The 23,395-nt window shown below is 46.8% G+C and overlaps 1 protein-coding gene across 1 annotated transcript in view; it reads left to right on the top strand.

Annotated features, from left to right (window-relative positions):
* The first annotated feature begins 1,333 nt into the window (after nt 1–1,333).
* PRKAG2 (protein kinase AMP-activated non-catalytic subunit gamma 2) overlaps nt 1,334–23,395 on the top strand; it is a 479,771-nt gene continuing 457,709 nt past the window's right edge. Inside the window, exon 1 of the mRNA XM_075315421.1 lies at nt 1,334–1,737. Coding sequence (XP_075171536.1) covers nt 1,645–1,737 — 93 coding nt within the window. The 5' untranslated portion in view covers nt 1,334–1,644. The remainder of the gene's footprint in view (nt 1,738–23,395) is intronic.

Raw genomic sequence — 23,395 nt, 5'->3', positions numbered from 1 at the left:
GTTGCAGCCTGCAGGAGCCGGGAAGACGGCTGGTGGAATCGTAAGGGACCGAGACAGGGTAATGGCCCACCGGTACCGAACCGGGGAACCAACTGGAAACCGGAGCACCAGGAGGGGTACTCAGACCCAGAACGAGGCCCAGAAACCACAGGACCGAGTCAAATTCACTGATTGGGGTCTGGACCTTAGGTTCTTTCCCACCCAAGTCCCGACTGAAGACAACAGCCCAACGAGGGGGATAGAAAGCCACCGCTCAGGCAGAGAGATCCCACGGGCCAGCGTCTGCAGGCAAACGGGCTCCCCCGACACACACACAAAGCCGGGGAGCGGTCTCCCGTCGCGGAAGCGCAGGCAGTCAAAATCTACAAAACGAGGTGCAGGAGAAAGGCGGAAACCACCAAACCGTGTGGGGGACCAGATGCAGCCGGCTGCGGGCACCGACCACCATCCTTTTGGTTAACCAGAGACTCTGATGTATCTGTCATAGTGAGTACAACAGTGCCCTCGGGCCGCGCACCGCACCGCACTAACATGCCCGCACCTCGCAACCACCGGGCCTGGGGACCATCACCCCCTGCCCACGGAGGGGTCAACACCAGGCTGCACAACACCGTCCCCGGGAGCCTAGTTAACGGCAGCGGTGGTGTCCACACTCACCACAACCCGTGGGTGGCGTCACGAACTTAAATCCCTAAACACCACGGCCCCGGCCGTGAACCTCCCCACCGAAACCCCTCACGTAGCGCCAGCCTCCCTTCAGAGCGACGTGACCCCCGGGTCCGGAGGCGCTCGAGCCACCCACCGACGAGCCCGGATCCGAGCGGCTCAGCTGTCAGCCGAGCCCCGGGGCGGTACATGATCATCACATTTTGGGCAAAATAAAGGTTTTATGTTGATAAACTTTGGATCTTTTGTAAAACACTGTTCTAGTGGCATGGTGTACCCCTTACAAAAAAAAACCTTCAAATGTTCATCAATGTAGATTACATTATTTCTGAAAAAAGCAAGTGATCATACATTGTTCTCTAATTTTGATCTCCAGTGTACAGTAAAGGGTCCTCTTGATGTCTGACTCTCATCTGGTGGTCTCAGCGCAGATGTCGCAGCAGCGTTAAGGGTTAAAGCCGGAGTGATTGTGCTGGAGTGCGCGGTGACGCAGCAGATGGAAGATATTCATTACTGGAAATGGATAGTAATACACTTGGATCCCAGGCTACTGCTTTCTGCGTACACAGATATGAAACTTGCATTCACTTCCTGTGTGAGTGGAGCTCATGGCTGTGTGTTTTGGCTCCTGTCAGATGTAGGAAATGTGTGGCACCACCCCTCAGTGAGAGGGAGGATTTGCAGGGCTGTGCTGCTGATTTGTACACACTGGAAGTGACAGTCCTGAGCTGATTAGTGCATGCTGATCCCCCTGGGCTGCTTATTCCATAAACTCTCACAACTGGCCAGGGTGAGGTCCACTCACTCCACCGAGGGGCGTGAGCCGTGGCCAGCATGTCTGCATTCTCCAACACGAAGGGTTATGGACTTCTCTGCTGGTTGAGCTCCAACTAGTCACCTGGACTCTCTCACTGGTTGTGCTCCACATCTGGACTGGTATCAGGAACAGCGACAAGTTCTGTGGGGGTCCATCAAAGAATGGGAAGCACAGCCATGGATACTAAGAAGAAGAAGGAGCTTTCCAAAAAGACCAGCAGCCAGAAGCGGAGGATGCTGAGGGTTCATATACCTGTAAGTATCTCCTTCACATGTGTAAGCATTCTGCATGTGTCTGCCACAGTTCTTGCACATCTGGCCCTCTCCTTGTCCTCTGGGCTTCCGTCACAGGTGGCCACACATCATCTTACAGTCCAGTGCCCCCTATGTGTCATAAAAATGAGGATCTAACAGGTCTGAAGTAGACTATGACTCACTGTACAGTATTTTCATTTCTGAATTCAGAATATCAGCAAAGACAAGGCACGGTAGGTTTTTTTTCTGACATAGATCTACTTTGCTGTTTATGGATCTTGTAAAGCACTGGCGGACACAGACCAAAAAGAGCCCCAGTGAAAGAACAGTATATGGGCCCCTGTGCAAGAACAGTATATGGGTCCCTGTGCAAGAACAATATATGGGTCCCTGTGCAAGAACAGTATATGGGTCCCTGTGCAAGAACAGTATATGGGTCCCTGTGCAAGAACAGTATATGGGTCCCTGTGCAAGAACAGTATATAGGTCCCTGTGCAAGAACAATATATGGGTCCCTGTGGAAGAACAGTATATCGGTCCCTGTGCAAGAACAGTATATGGGTCCCTGTGCAAGAACAGTATATAGGTCCTTGTGCAAGAACAGTATATGGGTCCCTGTGCAAGAAAAGTATATGTGTCCCTGTGCAAGAACAGTGTATGGGTCCCTGTGCAAGAACAGTATATAGGTCCTTGTGCAAGAACAGTATATGGGTCCCTGTGCAAGAACAGTATATAGGTCCCTGTGCAAGAACAGTATATAGGTCCCTGTGCAAGAACAGTATATGGGTCCCTGTGGAAGAACAGTATATCGGTCCCTGTTCAAGAACAGTATATGGGTCCCTATGCAAGAACTGTATATGGGTCCCTGTGCAAGAACAGTATATGGGTCCCTGTGCAAGAACAGTATATAGGTCCCTGTGCAAGAACAATATATGGGTCCCTGTGCAAGAACAGTATATGGGTCCCTGTGCAAGAACAGTATATAGGTCCCTGTGCAAGAACAATATATGGGTCCCTGTGGAAGAACAGTATATCGGTCCCTGTGCAAGAACAGTATATGGGTCCCTGTGCAAGAACAGTATATAGGTCCTTGTGCAAGAACAGTATATGGGTCCCTGTGCAAGAAAAGTATATGTGTCCCTGTGCAAGAACAGTGTATGGGTCCCTGTGCAAGAACAGTATATAGGTCCTTGTGCAAGAACAGTATATGGGTCCCTGTGCAAGAACAGTATATAGGTCCCTGTGCAAGAACAGTATATAGGTCCCTGTGCAAGAACAGTATATGGGTCCCTGTGGAAGAACAGTATATCGGTCCCTGTTCAAGAACAGTATATGGGTCCCTATGCAAGAACTGTATATGGTTCCCTGTGCAAGAACAGTATATGGGTAACTGTGCAAGAACAGTATATGAGTCCCTGTGCAAGAACAGTATATGGGTCCCTGTGCAAGAACAGTATACAGGTCCCTGTGCAAGAACAGTATATAGGTCCCTGTGCAAGAACAGTATATGGGTCCCTGTGAAAGAACAGTATATAGGTCCCTGTGCAAGAACAGTATATAGGTCCCCTTGAAAGAACAGTATATGGGTCCCTGTGCAAGAACAGTATATAGGTCCCTGTGCAAGAACAGTATATGAGTCCCTGTGCAAGAACAGTATATAGGTCCCTGTGCAAGAACAGTGTATGGGTCCCTGTGAAAGAACAGTATATGTGTCCCTGTGCAAGAACAGTATACAGGTCCCTGTGCAAGAACAGTATACAGGTCCCTGTGCAAGAACAGTATATGGGTCCCTGTGAAAGAACAGTATATGGGCCCAGTTTAAGATGCACAAAATGCACAATTCCACCTGCTGTGGTGGTAATAATGGACCCCCTTACTTCTTGGGCCCCCGTGCGGCTGCACAGGATGCACTAATGATATGTCCGCCTCTGTTGTGGGGAGTACCTGCAATTCAATAATAGTTTGCAATTGATAAAACTAACCCGAGGAATGTTGTGCGCGTGTCTGGCAGGGAAGGCCTTCGCACCCTATCAGCGGGATTGCTTTTATGTAGTTGCGTCTCTTTGCAGAGTGTAGAAGGCTTTAAATTGAATGAATTGAATGAATAGATTATTTCAGGTGCTGTACAAAACAAAATAGTCTCTATTGTTCACATTGTGATAATTTACTTTCTATGCCTTTCTTAACGCCAAGAAAGGGGAAGACTACTACTTGCTGGTAAACATAGAGGACTCCAATGAACCAGTTATGTCAACTGAATCCATTAGTGTTTAATCCATTCCAATGTGGATTTGTCGTAACTGTCATGACACGAGTCAAGTAGATCCTAATCTAACCAATGGCTACATGTGCCTCTGCTGACTCATTTTTATGGTATTGGGCCCTCACTACTTCAGGACCTTCTAATGGTTGGAGAAGGACCAGAACTCCAGCCAGAATGGCGTTTTTCATTCAAGATGTTGAGTATCAATATTAACACTTCAGCGCTGCACCATTTTGGATCAATAATACCCCTTCATCAGGCTCCCTGGTACAAAAATATCAAAGGAATGGGTGGGTCTCTTTGCTTTGATGTTCTCATAAGAGAAGAATGGGCATTATTTGTCCAAATCAATAACATTTAGCAGAATAGAGGCACTTTTACACTTCCAATAATCGGTCAATCAGGGAAAAAAATCATAAGAAAAGAATAAAAATCCCCGTTGTCGGCAGAACATCGCTCCTTGTAAACAGAAGATGTATTGTCGACAACTTCATGGTACATGGGGAAAGAAATAATAATAATAATCTTTATTTCTATAGCGCCAACATATTCCGCAGCGCTTTACAATTCAAGAGGATCATATACAATCAAGTAACAGTTAAAGAAAATACAATATTTGTCAGGGCCAGGTGGACGGGCAGACCCAGGAGGTGGATCCACTGGGCCGAACTCCTAGATGGTGGTAAGGGGTCCGGTAGCTGGAGCACTATAGGCAGCAGAACAGTCCGTGCACACGAGTATAACGGAGAAGTCCCTGGGACCACGGAGTCACTGATGGTAGTCCGGGTGACGCAGCTCAGGTTCGGAAGCCGAGAAGATGTCAGGCGGGGTCCGGAACCTTTGGAGCGAGATGACGGGTCACCACAGGGATCCGAGATGGTACGGACTGTCAGGATGGCAGATGGACAGCGTTCGGGGTTCGGGATTCGGCAGGACCGGATGGCGAGGCAGGCACGGCTCTACAAGAGAGATAGGTGAGTATATCACAGAGACACCAGGAGACCTGACTCCTAGCTTAAGAAACACGAAGATCAGGCCCCGCCCCCTTGGACATTAAACCCCTTTATACCCTGTACCTGTTTGCATCATTTCCTGTTAATGGACGCTGGCCCTTTAAGAAAGGGTCAATGACCACGCGCGCGTCCTAATGCGCATGCGCGCGGCCCGAGTGCCAGAAGCCAGAGCAGGAAGCTGCGAGGAGGAAGCAGCAGGGCCGGGCTGGGGCTGAGAAGCCGACGGGCGCCGGGAGCGGGGACCAGGACGCCGGGGACGCGCCGGCAATGGATGCTGGAGAGCGGGGAGCGGCGGTGACCGGACCGAGGACCCGGGAAGCGAGGCAGGGGAGCCGGGGAGCGTGACAGGTGAGCCGGAGGGCAGCGCAGGGGACCCGGGGAGCGTGACAATATTTAGAGGGAAAAAAGACAACCCTGCTCGTCAGAGCTTACAATCTACAATGAGATATGGGGGGGGCAAGGTACAAGTGCTTATTTACAATGACAATCCAGCCATCTCAAGGAAATGGGGCATAGATAATGCCTTCCTGAACCAGTTGGCCAGAACCTTGAGATGCATTTGGGTGCCATGGAGTTTGACATGGGGTTATGTTGTGAGACGTTGTAGAGGGACTATGTGAATTGAATTTGATTAGGGAGTGTGATAGGCCGCCCTAAAAAGATGCATTTTTAAGGTGCGTCTGAAGCTGAGTAAGTTGTGATTCATCCTAATTTCTTGGGGTAGAGCGTTCTAGAGGATTGGTGCAGCTCGGAAGAAGTCTTGGATCCAGGAGTGGGAGGTTCGAATTAGTGTGGATGTTAGTCGGAAGTCATTTGCAGAGCATAGAGAACGGGTGGAAAGATCGTAATTAAGGAACATGGGTCAATGCTCATTGATGGGATGACATCTAAGTTGCTCTGGGCTATTGAGACCTTTTTATGAGTGCATTAAAGTCTAGAGTAGAGTTTCCCAAACTCCAATCCTCAAGGCCTCCTAACGAGTATTTTCAGGATTGCCGAGAAAACCGGTGAGAAGTTCTGATGCCTTGATCTTTCCATCACCTGTGCACCGAGGACATCCTGAAATCATCATCATCCGGGACTAAGGACCTCCTGAAAACATGATCTGCTGAAGGACCATGAGGACTGGAGTTGGGGAAACACCGGTGCTGTTCCTTGTCATGTCATCGAACCAAACCACGATCAGCAAACCTAGAGATCTGCAGACACAGCCCCTTCTGCCATTTGTGCTTATTGGAACCGGTTTCATTTTGGCTTTGGACGAGTAATACACCTGCAATCATGGCTCTGGCTTGTGTTGGTGATGATTTATACTCAAACTCCATTTTTAGCGCTCACATAGATAATACATTTGGTAATTGCACAATAGAGTCATCATATAGTCATGTAAGCTCGTTGCAGTTATTATTGGAAGACTTCCGCAACTAATCTTCCATTCTTCTCTGCTGCCCTGCGCTCAGAACATCTTAATTAGCCGCTTATTGTCTGCTGATGGATCTGCAGGGCGACCAGGAGAAGCTTCATACTCTCCACAGCCGTTCATGTTATTATTGGATCATTTCCACAATCATTTGGGTGACAACTTTGATCCTTCCATTTCCCCATAAACATGAACTTTCAGCATAGCTAAGTGTGCGTGTTACTTCCCAGAAGGTATGGGGAGATAAACATTAATCAAGGCAAATTGTCCCAATCTTTCAACAATTACATTCTGTGTATCACAATCTTATAAGAAATTTTTATGATAATAACAAGAACCGTCAGCATATGTAAAAATCATTTTTTAGGATCAAAAATATCCATAGTATTTACCTTTAGTGACTAAAATTGCACTATATTTTAGTCTGCAAAATTCATTCCCCCATCATTTTCAGACACCTTGATATGCAGTTTTCAGCCTGATCCAACATATAGAATTTACTCATGTGGGAATGTCCCTCTCAGTAATGGAGGCTGGATCTGATGTATTTGTGTATCCCATGTGTTCCTGTCTTCATTAGCTCATTTATCAGCCCCGCTTCTGTCTACGCTTAAAGGGAATCTATCACTAAGTTTTTTCTCCCCATCTGAGAGCAGCTTCATGTAGAGACAGAGACCCTGATTCCAGCGGTGTCACTTACTGAGCTGTTTGCTGTCATTTTGATAAAATCAGTGTTTTCTCTGCTGCAGATCAAGCAGTTATACAGAGCTCATGAATATGCTGGACTACCTGGCAGCACGACAAGTTGTCCTGTAATGATAATCTCTTGCTGTTTAAACAGTGATTTTATCAAAATTACACTAAGCAGACCAGTAAGAGACACATCGCTGGAATCAGGATCTCTGCCCCTACGCTATGCTGCTCTCAGATTAGGTGCAAAAACCTGGTGACAGATTCCCTTTAATTCCTATGAATGTTCTAATGTTCTTTCCTCCTTTTCTATAGCCTATTTTCTGTACCCTCCCTGAAACTTAAGATACTTTCCCCAGTCCACTCTTGATATCTGTGTTTAACCCTATCAATAACACTGACTGTAGAGAGGAAGTGAGCAGAGAGAGCAATGCGGACATTTTTGCAAAAGCACTGAACTAGATAAAGGACTTAAAGGCGGTGTCTGCTGCTGAACAATATCAGCACAACTAATTCAGGACCCAAATAAAAACGAAAACAGTGTATACTAGCCTCCTGTAGTGGCGCTGTCCCAGCTTTGTCAGTCCTCCTATTCCTGGTGGTGACATGACATTGTTGTGTCACATACCGGTTGCAGCAAGTAGCATCCACGTGTAAGGCCTCAGCTCCACTTGCACATAGCTTCTGATGCGAGAGCATTGGATGCGATATTCTAAGGACCCTCGGCTCAGTCTCTGCTGCGAGCGTGATCCGAGCATGCGACTGTGATCCGATCTTGCAATCAGATTACAGCTACCGAGGGGAGCAAGAGAGCACTTTCTCCCTCTTCTCCCCGGCCTGTCTCTGCGTATATTGCACTGCACTTGAATGGCATCTGAGTGCAGAGCGATGTTGCACACGCTCCCGTAGACTTGTATGGGTGCGTGTAAGCCGAGGCTCGTTGCCAAATGCAGCTTGCTGCGATTCTTTTCTCATGCCGAAATGACATGAGAAGTCAATCACAGATGGACACTGCCCCATAGTTTTGCACGGATGAGTGCAATCTGATGTTGTATCGAATTGTACTTGTCTGTGCAAAACACAACTGGAATCGAGGCCTTAGTTGCAGCCTTTGCAATTTCATCAGAGAGTATGTCTGCCATGACAAAATATTGATGAGCTGCAGATGACAAGCGTCTGACAAGTGACACAGCAATATCATGTTGACTCGCCCACCCCAGGGCTATGGGGCACCCGGTGCCGGGCCGGACTAGTCCGGTGGTAGTCAGTGGTGGCTGGGCCCGGCTCCGTGGCCCTGGTGGGTGTCAGTAGAATATGTGGCTTGCTTGTTAATGGTGGTGTTCGTGACGCCACCTGTGGTATGCGGCTAATAAGCCGCCGCTGCCGTGTGAGGCCTCCGGGATGATGTTATGGCAGCAATGGTAGTACTGCTCCCCACAGGTGGAGCAATGCCCGGGGCACAGTTGGTGCTTGTAAATGTCTATGCAGATGAAATAACTGAGGCAACTTCAAGGGTGCAATTCCAGTTCTTTACTCACAGTTCTTGTCAGGGTAGCAGGACCCTTGGACTGCTGGAACCTCTGTCAGGGACCTCCGCCTTCTGGGTGATTCAGAGCGTGAAATCCGGTACCCTTCTCTTAGTGTCTCCTTCTCTGCTGTCTTCGCTAGCCTTGCCTTAGTAAGATGGACCTGGCTTGGCCTCCACTACAGCCTCCAGGCTGGGGGGTCACCTGTCGGCTGATTACCCCTTTTCTGAAGGTCTGCTATGGGTTCTGGCCCTGGGAGCTTACAACGTCCCTGGGCCTCGGTTTTTACTGTTTGGAGATTGTCTTTGCACTCCTCCAGTCTCTAGGGACCGTCCCCTGTCGCACCTTAATCACTCCACCGATGTCAATGTGGACCAGGCCACCGCAGCCTGCAACTACTCGTAGCGCCTCTAGGCCCTCGGCTTCGGTACCCAACAAGGACTGCTCGTGGTACCTACAGGACTACCCGCGGCCCTGCGACCCTTTCTTTCCTTTTCTTTCTCCTCCTTGCCTGCTTCCAGCAGGCCTCCTCCTCCCTCCTTTCTCTCGTTCTTCTCCTTCAACTACATGCTCACTCCTTACTCTCTCACTCCCTGAGGGAACTGAAACTAACTTGACCTTCCTATCTGTCTCTGCTCTCAGATGGCTCCTCCCACCTCCCAGTTGCTAAGCTGTAACCTATGGGAGCAGGGATGGGTCTTACGGCCCCTCCCAGCATGCAGCATGGGAGGGTTGCCTGCCACTTTCCCTGGTCCTAGTATGTACCTAACAATGGGTGTAGTGTGGATTTACCAGGGGACCGGAGTTCACTCTCTTCCTCTCCCAGAATGGGGCATCACACCGCTGATGGGGTGCAATGACCTGTGGCGACGGAAGCCTCAGGGGCGCCACAATGTCACCGACGGAAACTTTATTTTTATTTTAATTTGGGTCTTGGGTTGATCAATCTGGAGGGATCTGGTAGTTGGAAACCACTTTAGGCACTGTCAGCAGCAGCAGAAGGGTAGAACTTTTGTTAATGAAGACTATGTAAAAAGTTCCATTAACTTTTCATTTAGGAAACAAATATTAAATATAATATTACAAAAATGTGTGTATACATCTACATATCAAATGATATTTAGGCAATTTATAAAAAAAATAAATCAGTGAGTTGAAAGAACCCAACTTAAGTGATATTTGCTTAGAAACATTTTGCTTATATCAATGTGTTCCCTTGTAACAGATCTATGAGTATACATGGCTCCATGTTATAGGCCTTCCCTTAGGCTGCTTTCACACTTGCGTTGTTTTAAATCCGTCAGATCCGTCGTTTTTAAGATGTCAACTGACGCAACGGATGTGTAATTTCACAGGATTCCGTTCACAGGAATCGTGTGAAAAAACTGATCCGTCACTTCCGTTACATCCGCTGTGCGTCCGTTTTTTGACGAATCCGTCGTGATCCGTTTGTGTTTGGGACAGCCCAATGGGTGTGCCAAACATGCTGGCCATGCTCAGTAGAGCATGACGGAATCCAGCACTGGATTCCGTCGTGTGACGGATTTTGGCGGAATCCAGCACCATAGACATCCATTATAGCTCTTGACGGATGGCGAAGGAATCCTGCGGAGTGCGTTTTTTTGCCGCTCCAAAAAACGTTACATTCAGCGTTGCTCCCGCCTGACGTTCAGTCAGTAAACGACTGATCCGTCACGCGGTGGATGCAACGCAAGGCCATCAGTCACAATCCGTCGCTAATAGAAGTCTATGGGGAAAAAACGGATTCCTGCTAAATATTTTGCAGGATACCGGAATTCCTCAAGGCGACGTATTGTGACTGACGCAAAACAACGCAAGTGTGAAAGCAGCCTTATTAGACAATTCCTAGATGACAATGTGTCCTTGTCCTGGGACCTGCAGCGTTCAGCTGTAATATAGCGAGAAATCTAACAGTAAAGTGTTGACTTTCCCTGCAGTGCCACCACAGGCGACAATGGGAATTACACAGGGCACCTCTCTATTAACTCAGAATTTTCAAATAGGGTGTATAAAACTGGGTTGTCCATTCTTTAAAGGGTTGACTCAAGAAATATAAATTCTTTAAGCTAAGATCCACCTAGGATTTTAATATGTTTGGATGCATTTGGTCAGATGCTTAAATGGAATCTATGTGTAAATAATACTATTAACCTGCAGATACGAGGTTATTCTGCAAGCTAATAGCTATCTGACACCGTGCATCCACCGTACTCAGAGCCCTGCTGCCAGGAGGAAATGAACTTTATTTCTCCCGACAGCCTTGCGCTTTCAGTCATAGATGTGCTGCGTGGTTTCAGTCACCACTCAGTGAGCAGCGGCTGTTACTACTCCCTGACAATGACTGACAGCTGACACTGCATTGCATGACGACAGAGTCGGCTGTCAGTCAGTCCCGGGCGTGTGGTTATAGCAGTTGCTGACTATGACTGAACCGGCACCAGCTGTGCCCTTATGACTGAAAGCCTGAGGCTGCCAGGAGGAATAAAGCCCAGCCAGCAGTCAGTGCAGCGGCAGCATGATGTCAGAACACCATAGCCCTGCAGATTAACCCTGTATCTGCAGGGTATAGCATTTTTTCTACATGACAGGTTCCCTTTAATCTTCATGAAGCAGATATGGGATTATATGGCGGAGGTCTGGTTAGTGTAGGCGCTCCTGTGAGTTTCCTTATGGCTGTATTAGTGTATATGGACATGTATTGTCTTTATGGGACAATCCCTTTAATCCTTTTAGAAGTGAAAAGTTTTACCATGATATAATAAATGTCCTTTGTGTTTATCAGTTGTTTTATCAGTAGTTTGTGTGGTTGAATGAGAACACTACATTCCCAGGCCCTGAGTGTATACACACCTAGTCCTGCGCTCGCCATGCGGTGGATACAATGGCATCCAGTCTCCGCCAGTCTGGCATGGAACCTGATACATTGTAGCAAATTATTAGTTACTCCTGAGTATTTAAATCGAGGGACCTAAACTGGATACAATTGTCACTGAGCTAAGAGGTAGGTGTGTGCTTTTTTTTTGGCTCTGAATATTCTCATCACTTATAGGAAATACGTGTTTTGATAATGGTAGGGATTTTAAAGAACATTGGAAACTTATATCTATCAGTTATTCAGTGATCGAGCTTTATATAGAATTAGAAAACCACAAAATAGCTCAAAGGGAACGTGTCATTAATAGAAGAATCATCCTTCTTGTTTTGTACAGACGACTTTTCAGCAGTCTCATTATCAGTACAGAAAGGATTACAATGATGATAATACCTTTCCGCACAGTAGACAACCCAGGATCCAACATTCACAATAGGTAGCAGCCATAGCTCACCTCCCACACCCTTCAATTTTTCACAATGACCCGCGCCCAGATCCGAGCATGTCCTAAATTACAAAAAAATCAGAAGGGTCACAGCCAGTCTATTGATCTGTATGCCCATATTACAGAACAGGAAATATGACTTTAGTATTAGATCTATTCATATTAATTTCTATGTAAAAATGACTTAGAATTCAAATATCAACTCATCCTGCAAAAAATAAGTGTTACCACAGCTCCATCAGCACGAAATTGTAAAAGTTATGACTCATAATATGGAAATATAATTTCTTTCACATTCTTTGTTAGTGTGTATGTGTGAGGTAATATGATGTCGGTGAGGAGACAGAGACAGACGCGGAAAGAGACAGAAGGGAAAAAAGACAGACGGAAAAAGAGACAGACCTGGAATGAGACAGATGGGGAAAGACACAGACCTGGAACGAGACAGACGGGGAAAGAGACAGACCTGGAACGAGAATGACCTGGAACGAGACAGACGGGGAATGAGAGAGACAGACAGATAGAGACAGACAAATAGAGACAGACAGATAGACATAGACAGACCAAGAGATAAACACAGACAGACAGAGACAGACATGGATAGAGACTGAGACAGACACACATAGACAGACAGGGACAGAAACAGACAGAGAGATAGACACAGACAGACAGAGAGGTAGACACAGACAGACAGACAGAGACAGATCTGAATATAGACAGAGACAGACATGGATAGAGACAGAGAGACAGACACACATAGACAGACAGGGACAGAAACAGACAGAGAGATAGACACAGACAGACAGAGAGGTAGACACAGACAGACAGACAGACAGACAGAGACAGATCTGAATAAAGACAAAGACAGACATGGATAGAGACAGAGAGACAGACACACATAGACAAACAGGGAAAGAAACAGACAGAGAGATACACAGACAGACAGAGACAGACAGGGAAACAGACAGACAGAGAGACAGACACGGACAGACAGACAGAGACAGACAGACACAAAGAGACAGACAGAGAGATAGACAGAGACAGACACACACAGAGACTGGGAGAGAGACAGTTATTATCCCAGGCAATGCCCGGGTACTACAGCCAGCATATATATATATATATATATATATATATATATATATATATATTTGGTATCATTATAAACCTATTATCCTAAAGATTAACCATTTTACCACCTGGCGATTTTTGATTTTTCATTTTTTCCTCCCTTTCTTCCAAGAGCCATAACTTCTTTTATTTTTCCTTCAATATGGCCATATGAGATCTTGTTGTTTACGGAACGAATTGTACCTTTGAATGACATCATTCATTCTGCCCCATATTGTACTGGAAAACAGGAACAAAATTCCAGGTGCAGTGAAATTGCAAAAAAAATGCAATTCCACAATGTTTGGAGATTATTTTATTTACCTTGTTCACTAATTGTTAAAACTAACGTATCAATATGATGCCTCAGGTCAGTATGAGTATGCAGATGCCAAACATGTACAGTTTTTATTTTTATTCAAGTAATGAAAAAAATTCAGAAATTTGTCAAAAAAAAAAAGAATTGCACTTTAGGCACCATATTCCACTACCTGTAACATTCTCAAGTTTTAGGATCACGGCTTATTATTTGTGTTTTAAGCTGAGGTTTTTAATTATGCCATTTTGGTGTAGATTGATGCTTTGATTACTTGTTTTTGCATTTTATTGCAATTCCGCGTCGACCAAGAAACATTATTCTGGCGTTTAGATTTTTTTCTCATTACGCTGTTTACCGATAAGATTAATTTATTTTATATTTGGATTGATTGGGCATTTTTGTGTGTACTTTTTGTGTGTTTTTGTTTATATTTTCATATTTTTGAAAACTTTTTTTTACACTTTTTATTGTTTTTCCTAGTCCCCTCAGGGGATTTGAAGCTACGATCGTATGATCGCTCACTTTTACTGTACAGAGCGATGCTTCTGCTCCGATTCACTCATGCCTGTTAGGCGACGTGACCACAGGAGATCATACCTGGGTACTTTTCTGAAGGTATTTCTGCAGGTTCCCGCAGCAACTCCCTGGAATCCGCAGCTATCCATTGCTGCGGTATTTCTGCGGAATTATTGCGGTAAACCTGCAAAAACAGTGCGGAATTCCCGGCCTCTATCTCCATAGTGGAGGAGCAGAAATTCCGCAGATAATTCCTCATGAATAATTGACATGCAGTTACGTGCGGCTGTGGGAAATCCGCAGCATATTCCGCAGCCACAAATACCGCAGAATTGATACAGCACTCCCCAAATCCCATAGGATAACATGGGGAGTTTCTGTACTTGCGTAAACCTGCGGATTTATCTGGAAAATCTAGACAATCCGCAGGTAACTTTCTCCCGTGGGCACATGGACTTAAAGGCACATATCAGCTGATCAGATCAGAGCTGAACTGCACAGCTTCAGTAATGGTGTAGGGGCTGCTGCTGAGCACCGTAGAGTCATTCCTGTTCTCTAGGAAAGGAGCCACTACACATTGAGTGGAGGTGGTCATTGCAGCTCCATTCAATGACTTTACATCCAGCCACCACCAGATCCTAAGGCCGGGACCACATGGGGACTAATGCAATTCTCACATGGCACTCTGCTCACATTGGCAGCACAGCGGGAGCCGAGTGTCATGCGAGTGTCACTGTGACTGAGGTCCGATCATACAATCGGACCTCAGTTGCGGGGCACGGGCCAGCACTGAGGAGGGACGCGCCAGAGCTCAGGAGGGGCGGGCCGGCGCTGAGGAGGGAAGGAAGGGATTTATCTCCCTCTCTCCTCCATAACCTGCTATTGCCATTTTCGCCCTGCACTCGCGGTACACCGGTGTACCGCGAGTGCAGTGCGATTTTTCTCTCGCCCCATAGACTTGAATGGGTGTGAGAGAAAGAGTCTTGCATTACAGTCGCAGCATGCTGCAATTGTTTTATCGGTCCGATTAGGGCTGAGAAAATAGTTGCTCATGGGTGCTGACACACAGGCTAATATTGGTCCGAGTGGAAGGCGATATTTTATCGCCTTCCGCTCGGTCCAATTTTCATGCCGTGTGTCTTAGGCCTAAAGCAGCTGATTGGAGGGGGTGCAATATGTTGGACCCTCATCACTATGTTATTGATGACTTATCCAAGGGATAAGTCATCAATATTTGTAGACTAGACAACCACTTTACACTGTCATATAGACCTGAAAATGGAGCAGTTCAAAAATAAAACTAATTCCACACAAAAAACAAACCTTAGGGCCTTGTGCGCACACTGCGTGTTTTGCCGTGGTTTTGCTGCAGTTTTTCTGCAGAAAATGTTCATAACCTTTCTCCAGTCCTTCCCCAGCAAAACCTATGGTAAAAAAAATGCTGTGCACACACTGCGATTTTTTTCCTACAGGTTTTGCTGCAGAATTGTTGCAGTAAAAAGAATGAGGATGTCACTTCTTTTCCGCAGGTACCTGTGGTTTTTGCCATAGATAATGGTAAAAAACCCCAGGGAACAACCTGCGAAAAATTTGCGGCAAAACCGTAGCAAACTGCAGTAAAACCGCATGCAGTTTTTGGGTGCGGTTTGCTGCATTTTTTTACCGCAGGTGCGGTAATCTTTCAGAGAGTGCGGAATTTTCTTAGGAAAATTCCATTTTCTAGTACGTACAGGGCCTATACAGTTATATCGATTCAGTGATGCCTCTCAGGGCAAGCATGAAAAGAAAGCAAAAAAGAACGTCTCCTTCTACAGTTACCTTTTGATGACATTAAACCACAAACTCTCTTTAAACACAAAGTCAAACAGATCTTGCAGTTTTTCCTGCGCATTTGCCAAAATTTTCCCAAATCTGTTCAAGTAGAAGCTTGTTGGGGACTTACAGTTTTCAGCCAAATATTTCATCTACACCCCCCACCAAAAAAAAACCTACTATGGGTATATCTGGTTCTGAAAGCCCAGTTGACATATTTTATTGTAATCGGTGATGTATTTTGCAGAATTCGCATCTTAAAGGGAATCTGTTACCAGGTTTTTGCTCCCCCATCTGAGAGCAGCATAATGTAGAGACAGACCCTGATTACAGCGATGTGTCACTTACTGAGCTGTTTGCTGCCATTTTGATAAAATCAATGTTTTCTCTGCTGCAAATCTAGAAGTTAGGCTTAGGATCAACTTGTGCATAGCTTCTGATGAGAGAGCATCGGAAGCGATATGCTAATGACCCTCTGCTGCGAGTGTGAGCCAAGGATCAAGCGACTGTGATCCGATCTTGTGATTTGATCACAGCTGCGGAGGAGAAGGGAAGGGAGCACTTTCTTCCTCTCCTTCGTGGCCTGACATGTGAGTACAGTGCGATGTTTCAGACACATTCATAGACTTGTATGGGGATGTGTGAGCCGAGACTCGGCTGCCAAACGCAGCATGCTGCAATTCATTTCTCAGGCCGCTATGGCATGAGAAATCAATCGCAGAAGGACACTTCCCCATAGTTTTGCACTAGAGTGAGAGCCAGCCGGTGTTTTATCAGATTGCACTCATCCATGCAAAACGCAAGTGGAACCGAGCCCTTATACAGAGGTCATGAATATACTGGACTACCTGCAGCAAGCTAAGTAGTCCTATAATGATAATCTACTGCTGATTAACAGTTATTTTATCAAATCTACACTAAGCAGCCCAGTAAGTGAGACATCACTGGAATCAGGATCTCCGCCCCTACGTTATGCTGCTGTCAGATTAGGTGGCAAAAACCTGGTGGCAGATAGCCTTTAAATCCAGATCGAACTGTCACTTCTGAATGAGTATGCTTATGTAATAAGTCATTCCCAGACAAATATTGTAACACAATGGATATAGCAGGCGGGCGACCTTCCAATCTAGTAACATTCGGATTGGTTTCTATTGTTTTGTCTTTCCAGGACTGTCTTATTTACAAATAAGACAGTCCTGGACAGACAAAACAATACAAACCAATCCGAATGTTACTAGATTGGAAGGTCGCCCGCTATCCTCATTGTGTTAGAATATTTGGCTGGGAATTAATTATTTCAGATGAGTCAATAACATTATGTAACATCATGAGCAGTTTAATATCATTTAGCAAATTGACAGTCGATTACAGCAGCCGGCAGCCTTATTCCAGATATATATATTCTGCCGTCCAAGTCCAGCACAACTTGATATTGAAAGTTTTTCTATGAGGAACTGCTTCATCGGATCGGCCAAGCAGAGCCTTGGCAAACGCCCAACTTCCCTTTCTCTTGTCACTACAGAAACATCAGCTCTCGCAATTGCTTTTTAATTTGCTGCGAGTTTTACTTATCTAATTGATAAGAAAATAATAAAGATCTGGACATATTGATTATAGCTGTGTCTCCGTACAGATAAACGCGTATCTCCAATCTATTATTATTATTTTATTTTAGTTTTTATTACAATTTAACATGTTTATAGTCATTTGTGCCTTGAGACAGTAAATACTTTTTTTAAATAATGCACAGATAAGATGACGGATCATGAAAAGTGGGAAATCCCAGTAAATGTTGAAATCTCTGAAATTCATTCTAAATATAACAACTCCAAGGTTTTCTATTTTACCGCCACAGAAGGGGTTAATGTCATGGAAACCAATACCGTTCTCATGGAGTCATTATGTAAATTATTCTTAACGAGAGACTTATTTTTAGTGGGACACTAAAGTCTATGCTTTATATATACCTAATATATAAAGCTCAGTGTATGTATGTGTGTATGTGTGTGTGTATGTATGTGTGTGTGTATGTGTGTGTGTGTGTATATATCTGCTAAAGGAATCCGCACCGTCGCATTTACAATCACGAAATTTCGGCCAGACGCCTCATGTGACTCAGGGAACGTCATAGACTATGTTTTGACGGGAAAATTTAACCCCGTGCTTTACAGTTACTCTCCGCAATTCTGCCTCAATTAAACCTAATGGAGGTGGGAGCTACAAGCTATTAATAGTAACTGTCAGTGGTTGCTATGGGAACAAAATAAACTGTTAGTATAAAAAGCTTATGTGTGAGGTAATAAGATGTCGGTGGTGAGACGGATAGAGAGAGACAGAAAGAGACAGACAGACACAGACAGACAGACAGACATGGAAAGAGACAGACAGACAGACGGGCAAAGAGACAGACGAGCAAAGAGAGACGGGCAAAGAGAGACGGGGAAAGAGAGACGGGGAAAGAGAGACGGGGAAAGAGACAGACCGGGAAAGAGACAGACCGGGAAAGAGACAGACCGGGAAAGAGACAGACCGGGAAAGAGACAGACTGGGAAAGAGACAGCCCCGGAAAGAGACAGCCCCGGAAAGAGACAGACCTGGAAAAGAGACAGACCTGGAAAGAGACAGACAGGGAAAGAGACAGCCCCGGAAAGAGACAGACCTTTAAAGAGACCGGCCTGGAAAGAGACAGACCTGGAAAGAGATAGGCGGGGAAAGAGACAGGCGGGGAGAGAGACAGACGGGGAAAGAGACAGACGGGGAAAGAGACAGACGGGGAAAGAGACAGACTGGAAAAGAGAAAGACACACATATAGTGACAGACAGAGATAGAGAGAGACACACAGACACACATATAGAGACAGACACAGAGATAGAGACAGACAGACACAGAGATGGAGACATATTGACTGATACAAATACAGACAGAGAGATAGAAACAGACAGACAAAGAAAGACACAGACAGAGAAACAGAGAGACAGTGACACACAGAGACTGGGAGAGAGACAGTTGCTATCCCAGGCAACGTCCGGGTACTACAGCTAGTATACAGTGCCTACAAGTAGTATTCAACCCCCTGCAGATTTAGCAGGTTTGATAAGATGCAAATAAGTTAGAGCCTGCAAACTTCAAACAAGAGCAGGATTTATTAACAGATGCATAAATCTTACAAACCAACAAGTCATGTTGCTCAGTTAAATTTTAATACATTTTCAACATTAAAGTGTGGGTCAATTATTATTCAACCCCTAGGTTTAATATTTTGTGGAATAACCCTTGTTTGCAATTACAGCTAATACCGTATTTTTCGGACCATAAGACGCACTTTTTTTCCCCCAAATGTTGGGGGAAAGTTGGGGGTGCGTCTTATGGTCTGACTATAGGGCTGCGGCTGGGAATGAGGGTGCTGCAGGTCATCGGGGGCACGAGCAGGCAGCAGCAGCTCCTGCCGTGACCACGTGGGCCCGCTCATTACATATGCACGCCCATCCTCCCGCCCATCTCAGCGCTGAAGCCGGCACTGACAGGTGGGCGGAAGGATGAGCGGGGACGCGCGCATAGTAAAGAGCCGGCCGCATGATCACCCCTGGCAATTACAGCCTGGAGTGATCATGTGCGGCTGTATTCACTGCCCCCCGCGCGTCATTACCAGCGCGGGGTGCAGTTAATCAGTACACTCACCCGTCCCCGTGTGTGGAGCCGTCCCCCTGCTGCACGCGATGTCTTCCTGTCTGTGCCGGTCAGCTGATCTGTGCTGAGCCGGTCAGCTGATCTGTGCTGGTCAGCTGATCGGCACAGACAGGAAGACATCGCGATGCAGCAGGGGAACGGCTCCACACACACACACACACACACACACACACACACACACACACACACACACAGGTCAGTGGCGCACAGAGGAAGATGATCGGCTGCAGGGAGTGAGGAAAAGGTGAGGTCTGTGCTATAGGATACAGGCCATATACCAGGATGGTATATGAGCACGATGGGGGCATATAGCAGGATGGGAGTATATGAGCAGGCTGGATGGGGGGGGTATGTGAACAGGCTGGATGGGGGGGGGTATGTGAACAGGCTGGATGGGGGGGGTATGTGAACAGGCTGGATGGGGGGGGTATGTGAACAGGCTGGATGGGGGGGGGGTATGTGAACAGGCTGGATGGGGGGGGGGTATGTGAACAGGCTGGATGGGGGGGGGTATGTGAACAGGCTGGATGGGGGGGGGGGGTATGTGAACAGGCTGGATGGGGGGGGGGGTATGTGAACAGGCTGGATGGGGGGGGGGTATGTGAACAGGCTGGATGGGGGGGGGGTATGTGAACAGGCTGGATGGGGGGGGGGGGTATGTGAACAGGCTGGATGGGGGGGGTATGTGAACAGGCTGGATGGGGGGGGTATGTGAACAGGCTGGATGGGGGGGGTATGTGAACAGGCTGGATGGGGGGGGTATGTGAACAGGCTGGATGGGGGGGTATGTGAACAGGCTGGATGGGGGGGGGTATGTGAACAGGCTGGATGGGGGGGGTATGTGAACAGGCTGGATGGGGGGGTATGTGAACAGGCTGGATGGGGGGGGGTATGTGAACAGGCTGGATGGGGGGGGTATGTGAACAGGCTGGATGGGGGGGTATGTGAACAGGCTGGATGGGGGGGTATGTGAACAGGCTGGATGGGGGGGTATGTGAACAGGCTGGATGGGGGGGTATGTGAACAGGCTGGATGGGGGGGTATGTGAACAGGCTGGATGGGGGGGTATGTGAACAGGCTGGATGGGGGGGGTATGTGAACAGGCTGGATGGGGGGGTATGTGAACAGGCTGGATGGGGGGGGTATGTGAACAGGCTGGATGGGGGGGTATGTGAACAGGCTGGATGGGGGGGTATGTGAACAGGCTGGATGGGGGGGGTATGTGAACAGGCTGGATGGGGGGGGTATGTGAACAGGCTGGATGGGGGGGTATGTGAACAGGCTGGATGGGGGGGGGTATGTGAACAGGCTGGATGGGGGGTATGTGAACAGGCTGGATGGGGGGGTATGTGAACAGGCTGGATGGGGGGGTATGTGAACAGGCTGGATGGGGGGGGTATGTGAACAGGCTGGATGGGGGGGTATGTGAACAGGCTGGATGGGGGGGTATGTGAACAGGCTGGATGGGGGGGTATGTGAACAGGCTGGATGGGGGGGGGTATGTGAACAGGCTGGATGGGGGGGGTATGTGAACAGGCTGGATGGGGGGGGTATGTGAACAGGCTGGATGGGGGGGGTATGTGAACAGGCTGGATGGGGGGGGTATGTGAACAGGCTGGATGGGGGGGTATGTGAACAGGCTGGATGGGGGGGGTATGTGAACAGGCTGGATGGGGGGGGGTATGTGAACAGGCTGGATGGGGGGGTATGTGAACAGGCTGGATGGGGGGGGGGGTATGTGAACAGGCTGGATGGGGGGGGTATGTGAACAGGCTGGATGGGGGGGGTATGTGAACAGGCTGGATGGGGGTTTATAGCAGGATCATATACAAGGCAGGAGGATCATTACCAGGATGGGGTACCTTAGTAGAGAATTTGGGGACATTACCCCCATAACAGTGTCAGCAGCAGATCCTCGCCCCATAACAGTGTGTCATGACCACATTTTTTGCTTAAAGTTTTATTTTCCCATTTTCCTCCTCTAAAACCAGGGTGCGTCTTATAGTCCGGTGCGTCTTATAGTCCGAAAAATACGGTAATCGTCTTTTATAAGACCTGATCAGGCCGGCACAGGTCTCTGGAGTTATCTTGGCCCACTCCTCCATGCAGATCTTCTCCAAGTTATCTAGGTTCTTTGGGTGTCTCATGTGGACTTTAATCTTGAGCTCCTTCCACAAATTTTTAATTGGGTTAAGGTCAGGAGACTGACTAGGCCACTGCAACACCTTGATTTTTTCCCTCTTGAACCAGGCCTTGGTTTTCTTGGCTGTGTGCTTTGGGTCGTTGTCTTGTTGGAAGATGAAATGACGACCCATCTTAAGATCCTTGATGGAGGAGCGGAGGTTCTTGGCCAAAATCTCCAGGTAGGCCGTGCTATCCATCTTCCCATGGATGCGGACCAGATGGCCAGGCCCCTTGGCTGAGAAACATCCCCACAGCATGATGCTGCCACCACCATGCTTGACTGTAGGGATGGTATTCTTGGGGTCGTATGCAGTGCCATCCAGTCTCCAAACTTCACGTGTGTGGTTGGCACCAAAGATCTCGATCTTGGTCTCATCAGACCAGAGAACCTTGAACCAGTCTGTCTCAGAGTCCTCCAAGTGATCATGAGCAAACTGTAGATGAGCCTTGACATGACGCTTTGAAAGTAAAGGTACCTGATGGGCTTGTCTGGAACGGAGACCATTGCGGTGGAGTACGTTACTTATGGTATTGACTGAAACCAATGTCCCCACTGCCATGAGATCTTCCCGGAGCTCCTTCCTTGTTGTCCTTGGGTTAGCCTTGACTCTTCGGACAAGCCTGGCCTCGGCACGGGTGAAAATTTTCAAAGGCTGTCCAGGCCGTGGAAGGCTAACAGTAGCTCCATAAGCCTTCCACTTCCGGATGATGCTCCCAACAGTGGAGACAGGTAGGCCCAACTCCTTGGAAAGGGTTTTGTACCCCTTGCCAGCCTTGTGACCCTCCACGATCTTGTCTCTGATGGCCTTGGAATGCTCCTTTGTCTTTCCCATGTTGACCAAGTATGAGTGCTGTTCACAAGTTTGGGGAGGGTCTTAATTAGTCAGAAAAGGCTGGAAAAAGAGATAATTAATCCCAACATGTGAATCTCATTGTTCTTTGTGCCTGAAATACTTCTTAATACTTTAGGGGAACCAAACAGAATTCTGTTGGTTTGAGGGGTTGAATAATAAATGACCCTCTGAATAAACTATTCACAATTTAAAAAAAAAATAAAAAAAGAAATAACATTCTTTTTTGCTGCAGTGCATTTCACACTTCCAGGCTGATCTACAGTCCAAATGTCACAATGCCAAGTTAATTCCGAATGTGTAAACCTGCTAAATCTGCAGGGGGTTGAATACTACTTGCAGGCACTGATATATATATATATATATATATATATATATATATATATATATATATATTATATATATATATAATTTTTTTTTTTTTTTCTGTGCAAACTATTACTATGTGTGAGCAGCCACTGCTTTTGGGGTATTACGGATAAATATGTTGTGCCTCTAAGGTTCCCACCACAATGTTCCTTTTCTTATTGTTTATTTGCTTCCGGAATACAAAGTTAGACAATTTTTAAATTAATTATTATTAAAAATGTTTGGCATTTTGCCAGACTTTGAAAGAGAAGAAACAGGGACACAGATACAGTTGACGTCGGTACATACCCCGACCGCCCGAGACAGCTCTCTGAACTTGGGGTTGTCTTGCTGCCGGATCTGGGACAGTTAGGACGTATGATTTTGCCGCTGCAGAGTAAAAAATTTTTTATCTAGCTAAGGTTATGTTCACACAGGACGTTTTTGCTGAATTTTCTTCTGCAGTAAAACTGTAGCAAAACCTCATCCTTTGGCAGGAAATAACCTGTGGTTTTGCTGCAATTTTTCTAGCATTTTTGTTCTGTAGTAAACCTGTAGCAAAACCTCATCTCTTGGCACA

The sequence above is a fragment of the Anomaloglossus baeobatrachus genome, chromosome 6 (genome assembly GCF_048569485.1).
Source record: "Anomaloglossus baeobatrachus isolate aAnoBae1 chromosome 6, aAnoBae1.hap1, whole genome shotgun sequence".
Classification (NCBI taxonomy): domain Eukaryota; kingdom Metazoa; phylum Chordata; class Amphibia; order Anura; family Aromobatidae; genus Anomaloglossus; species Anomaloglossus baeobatrachus.
This window is presented reverse-complemented; position numbering and strand designations above follow the sequence as displayed.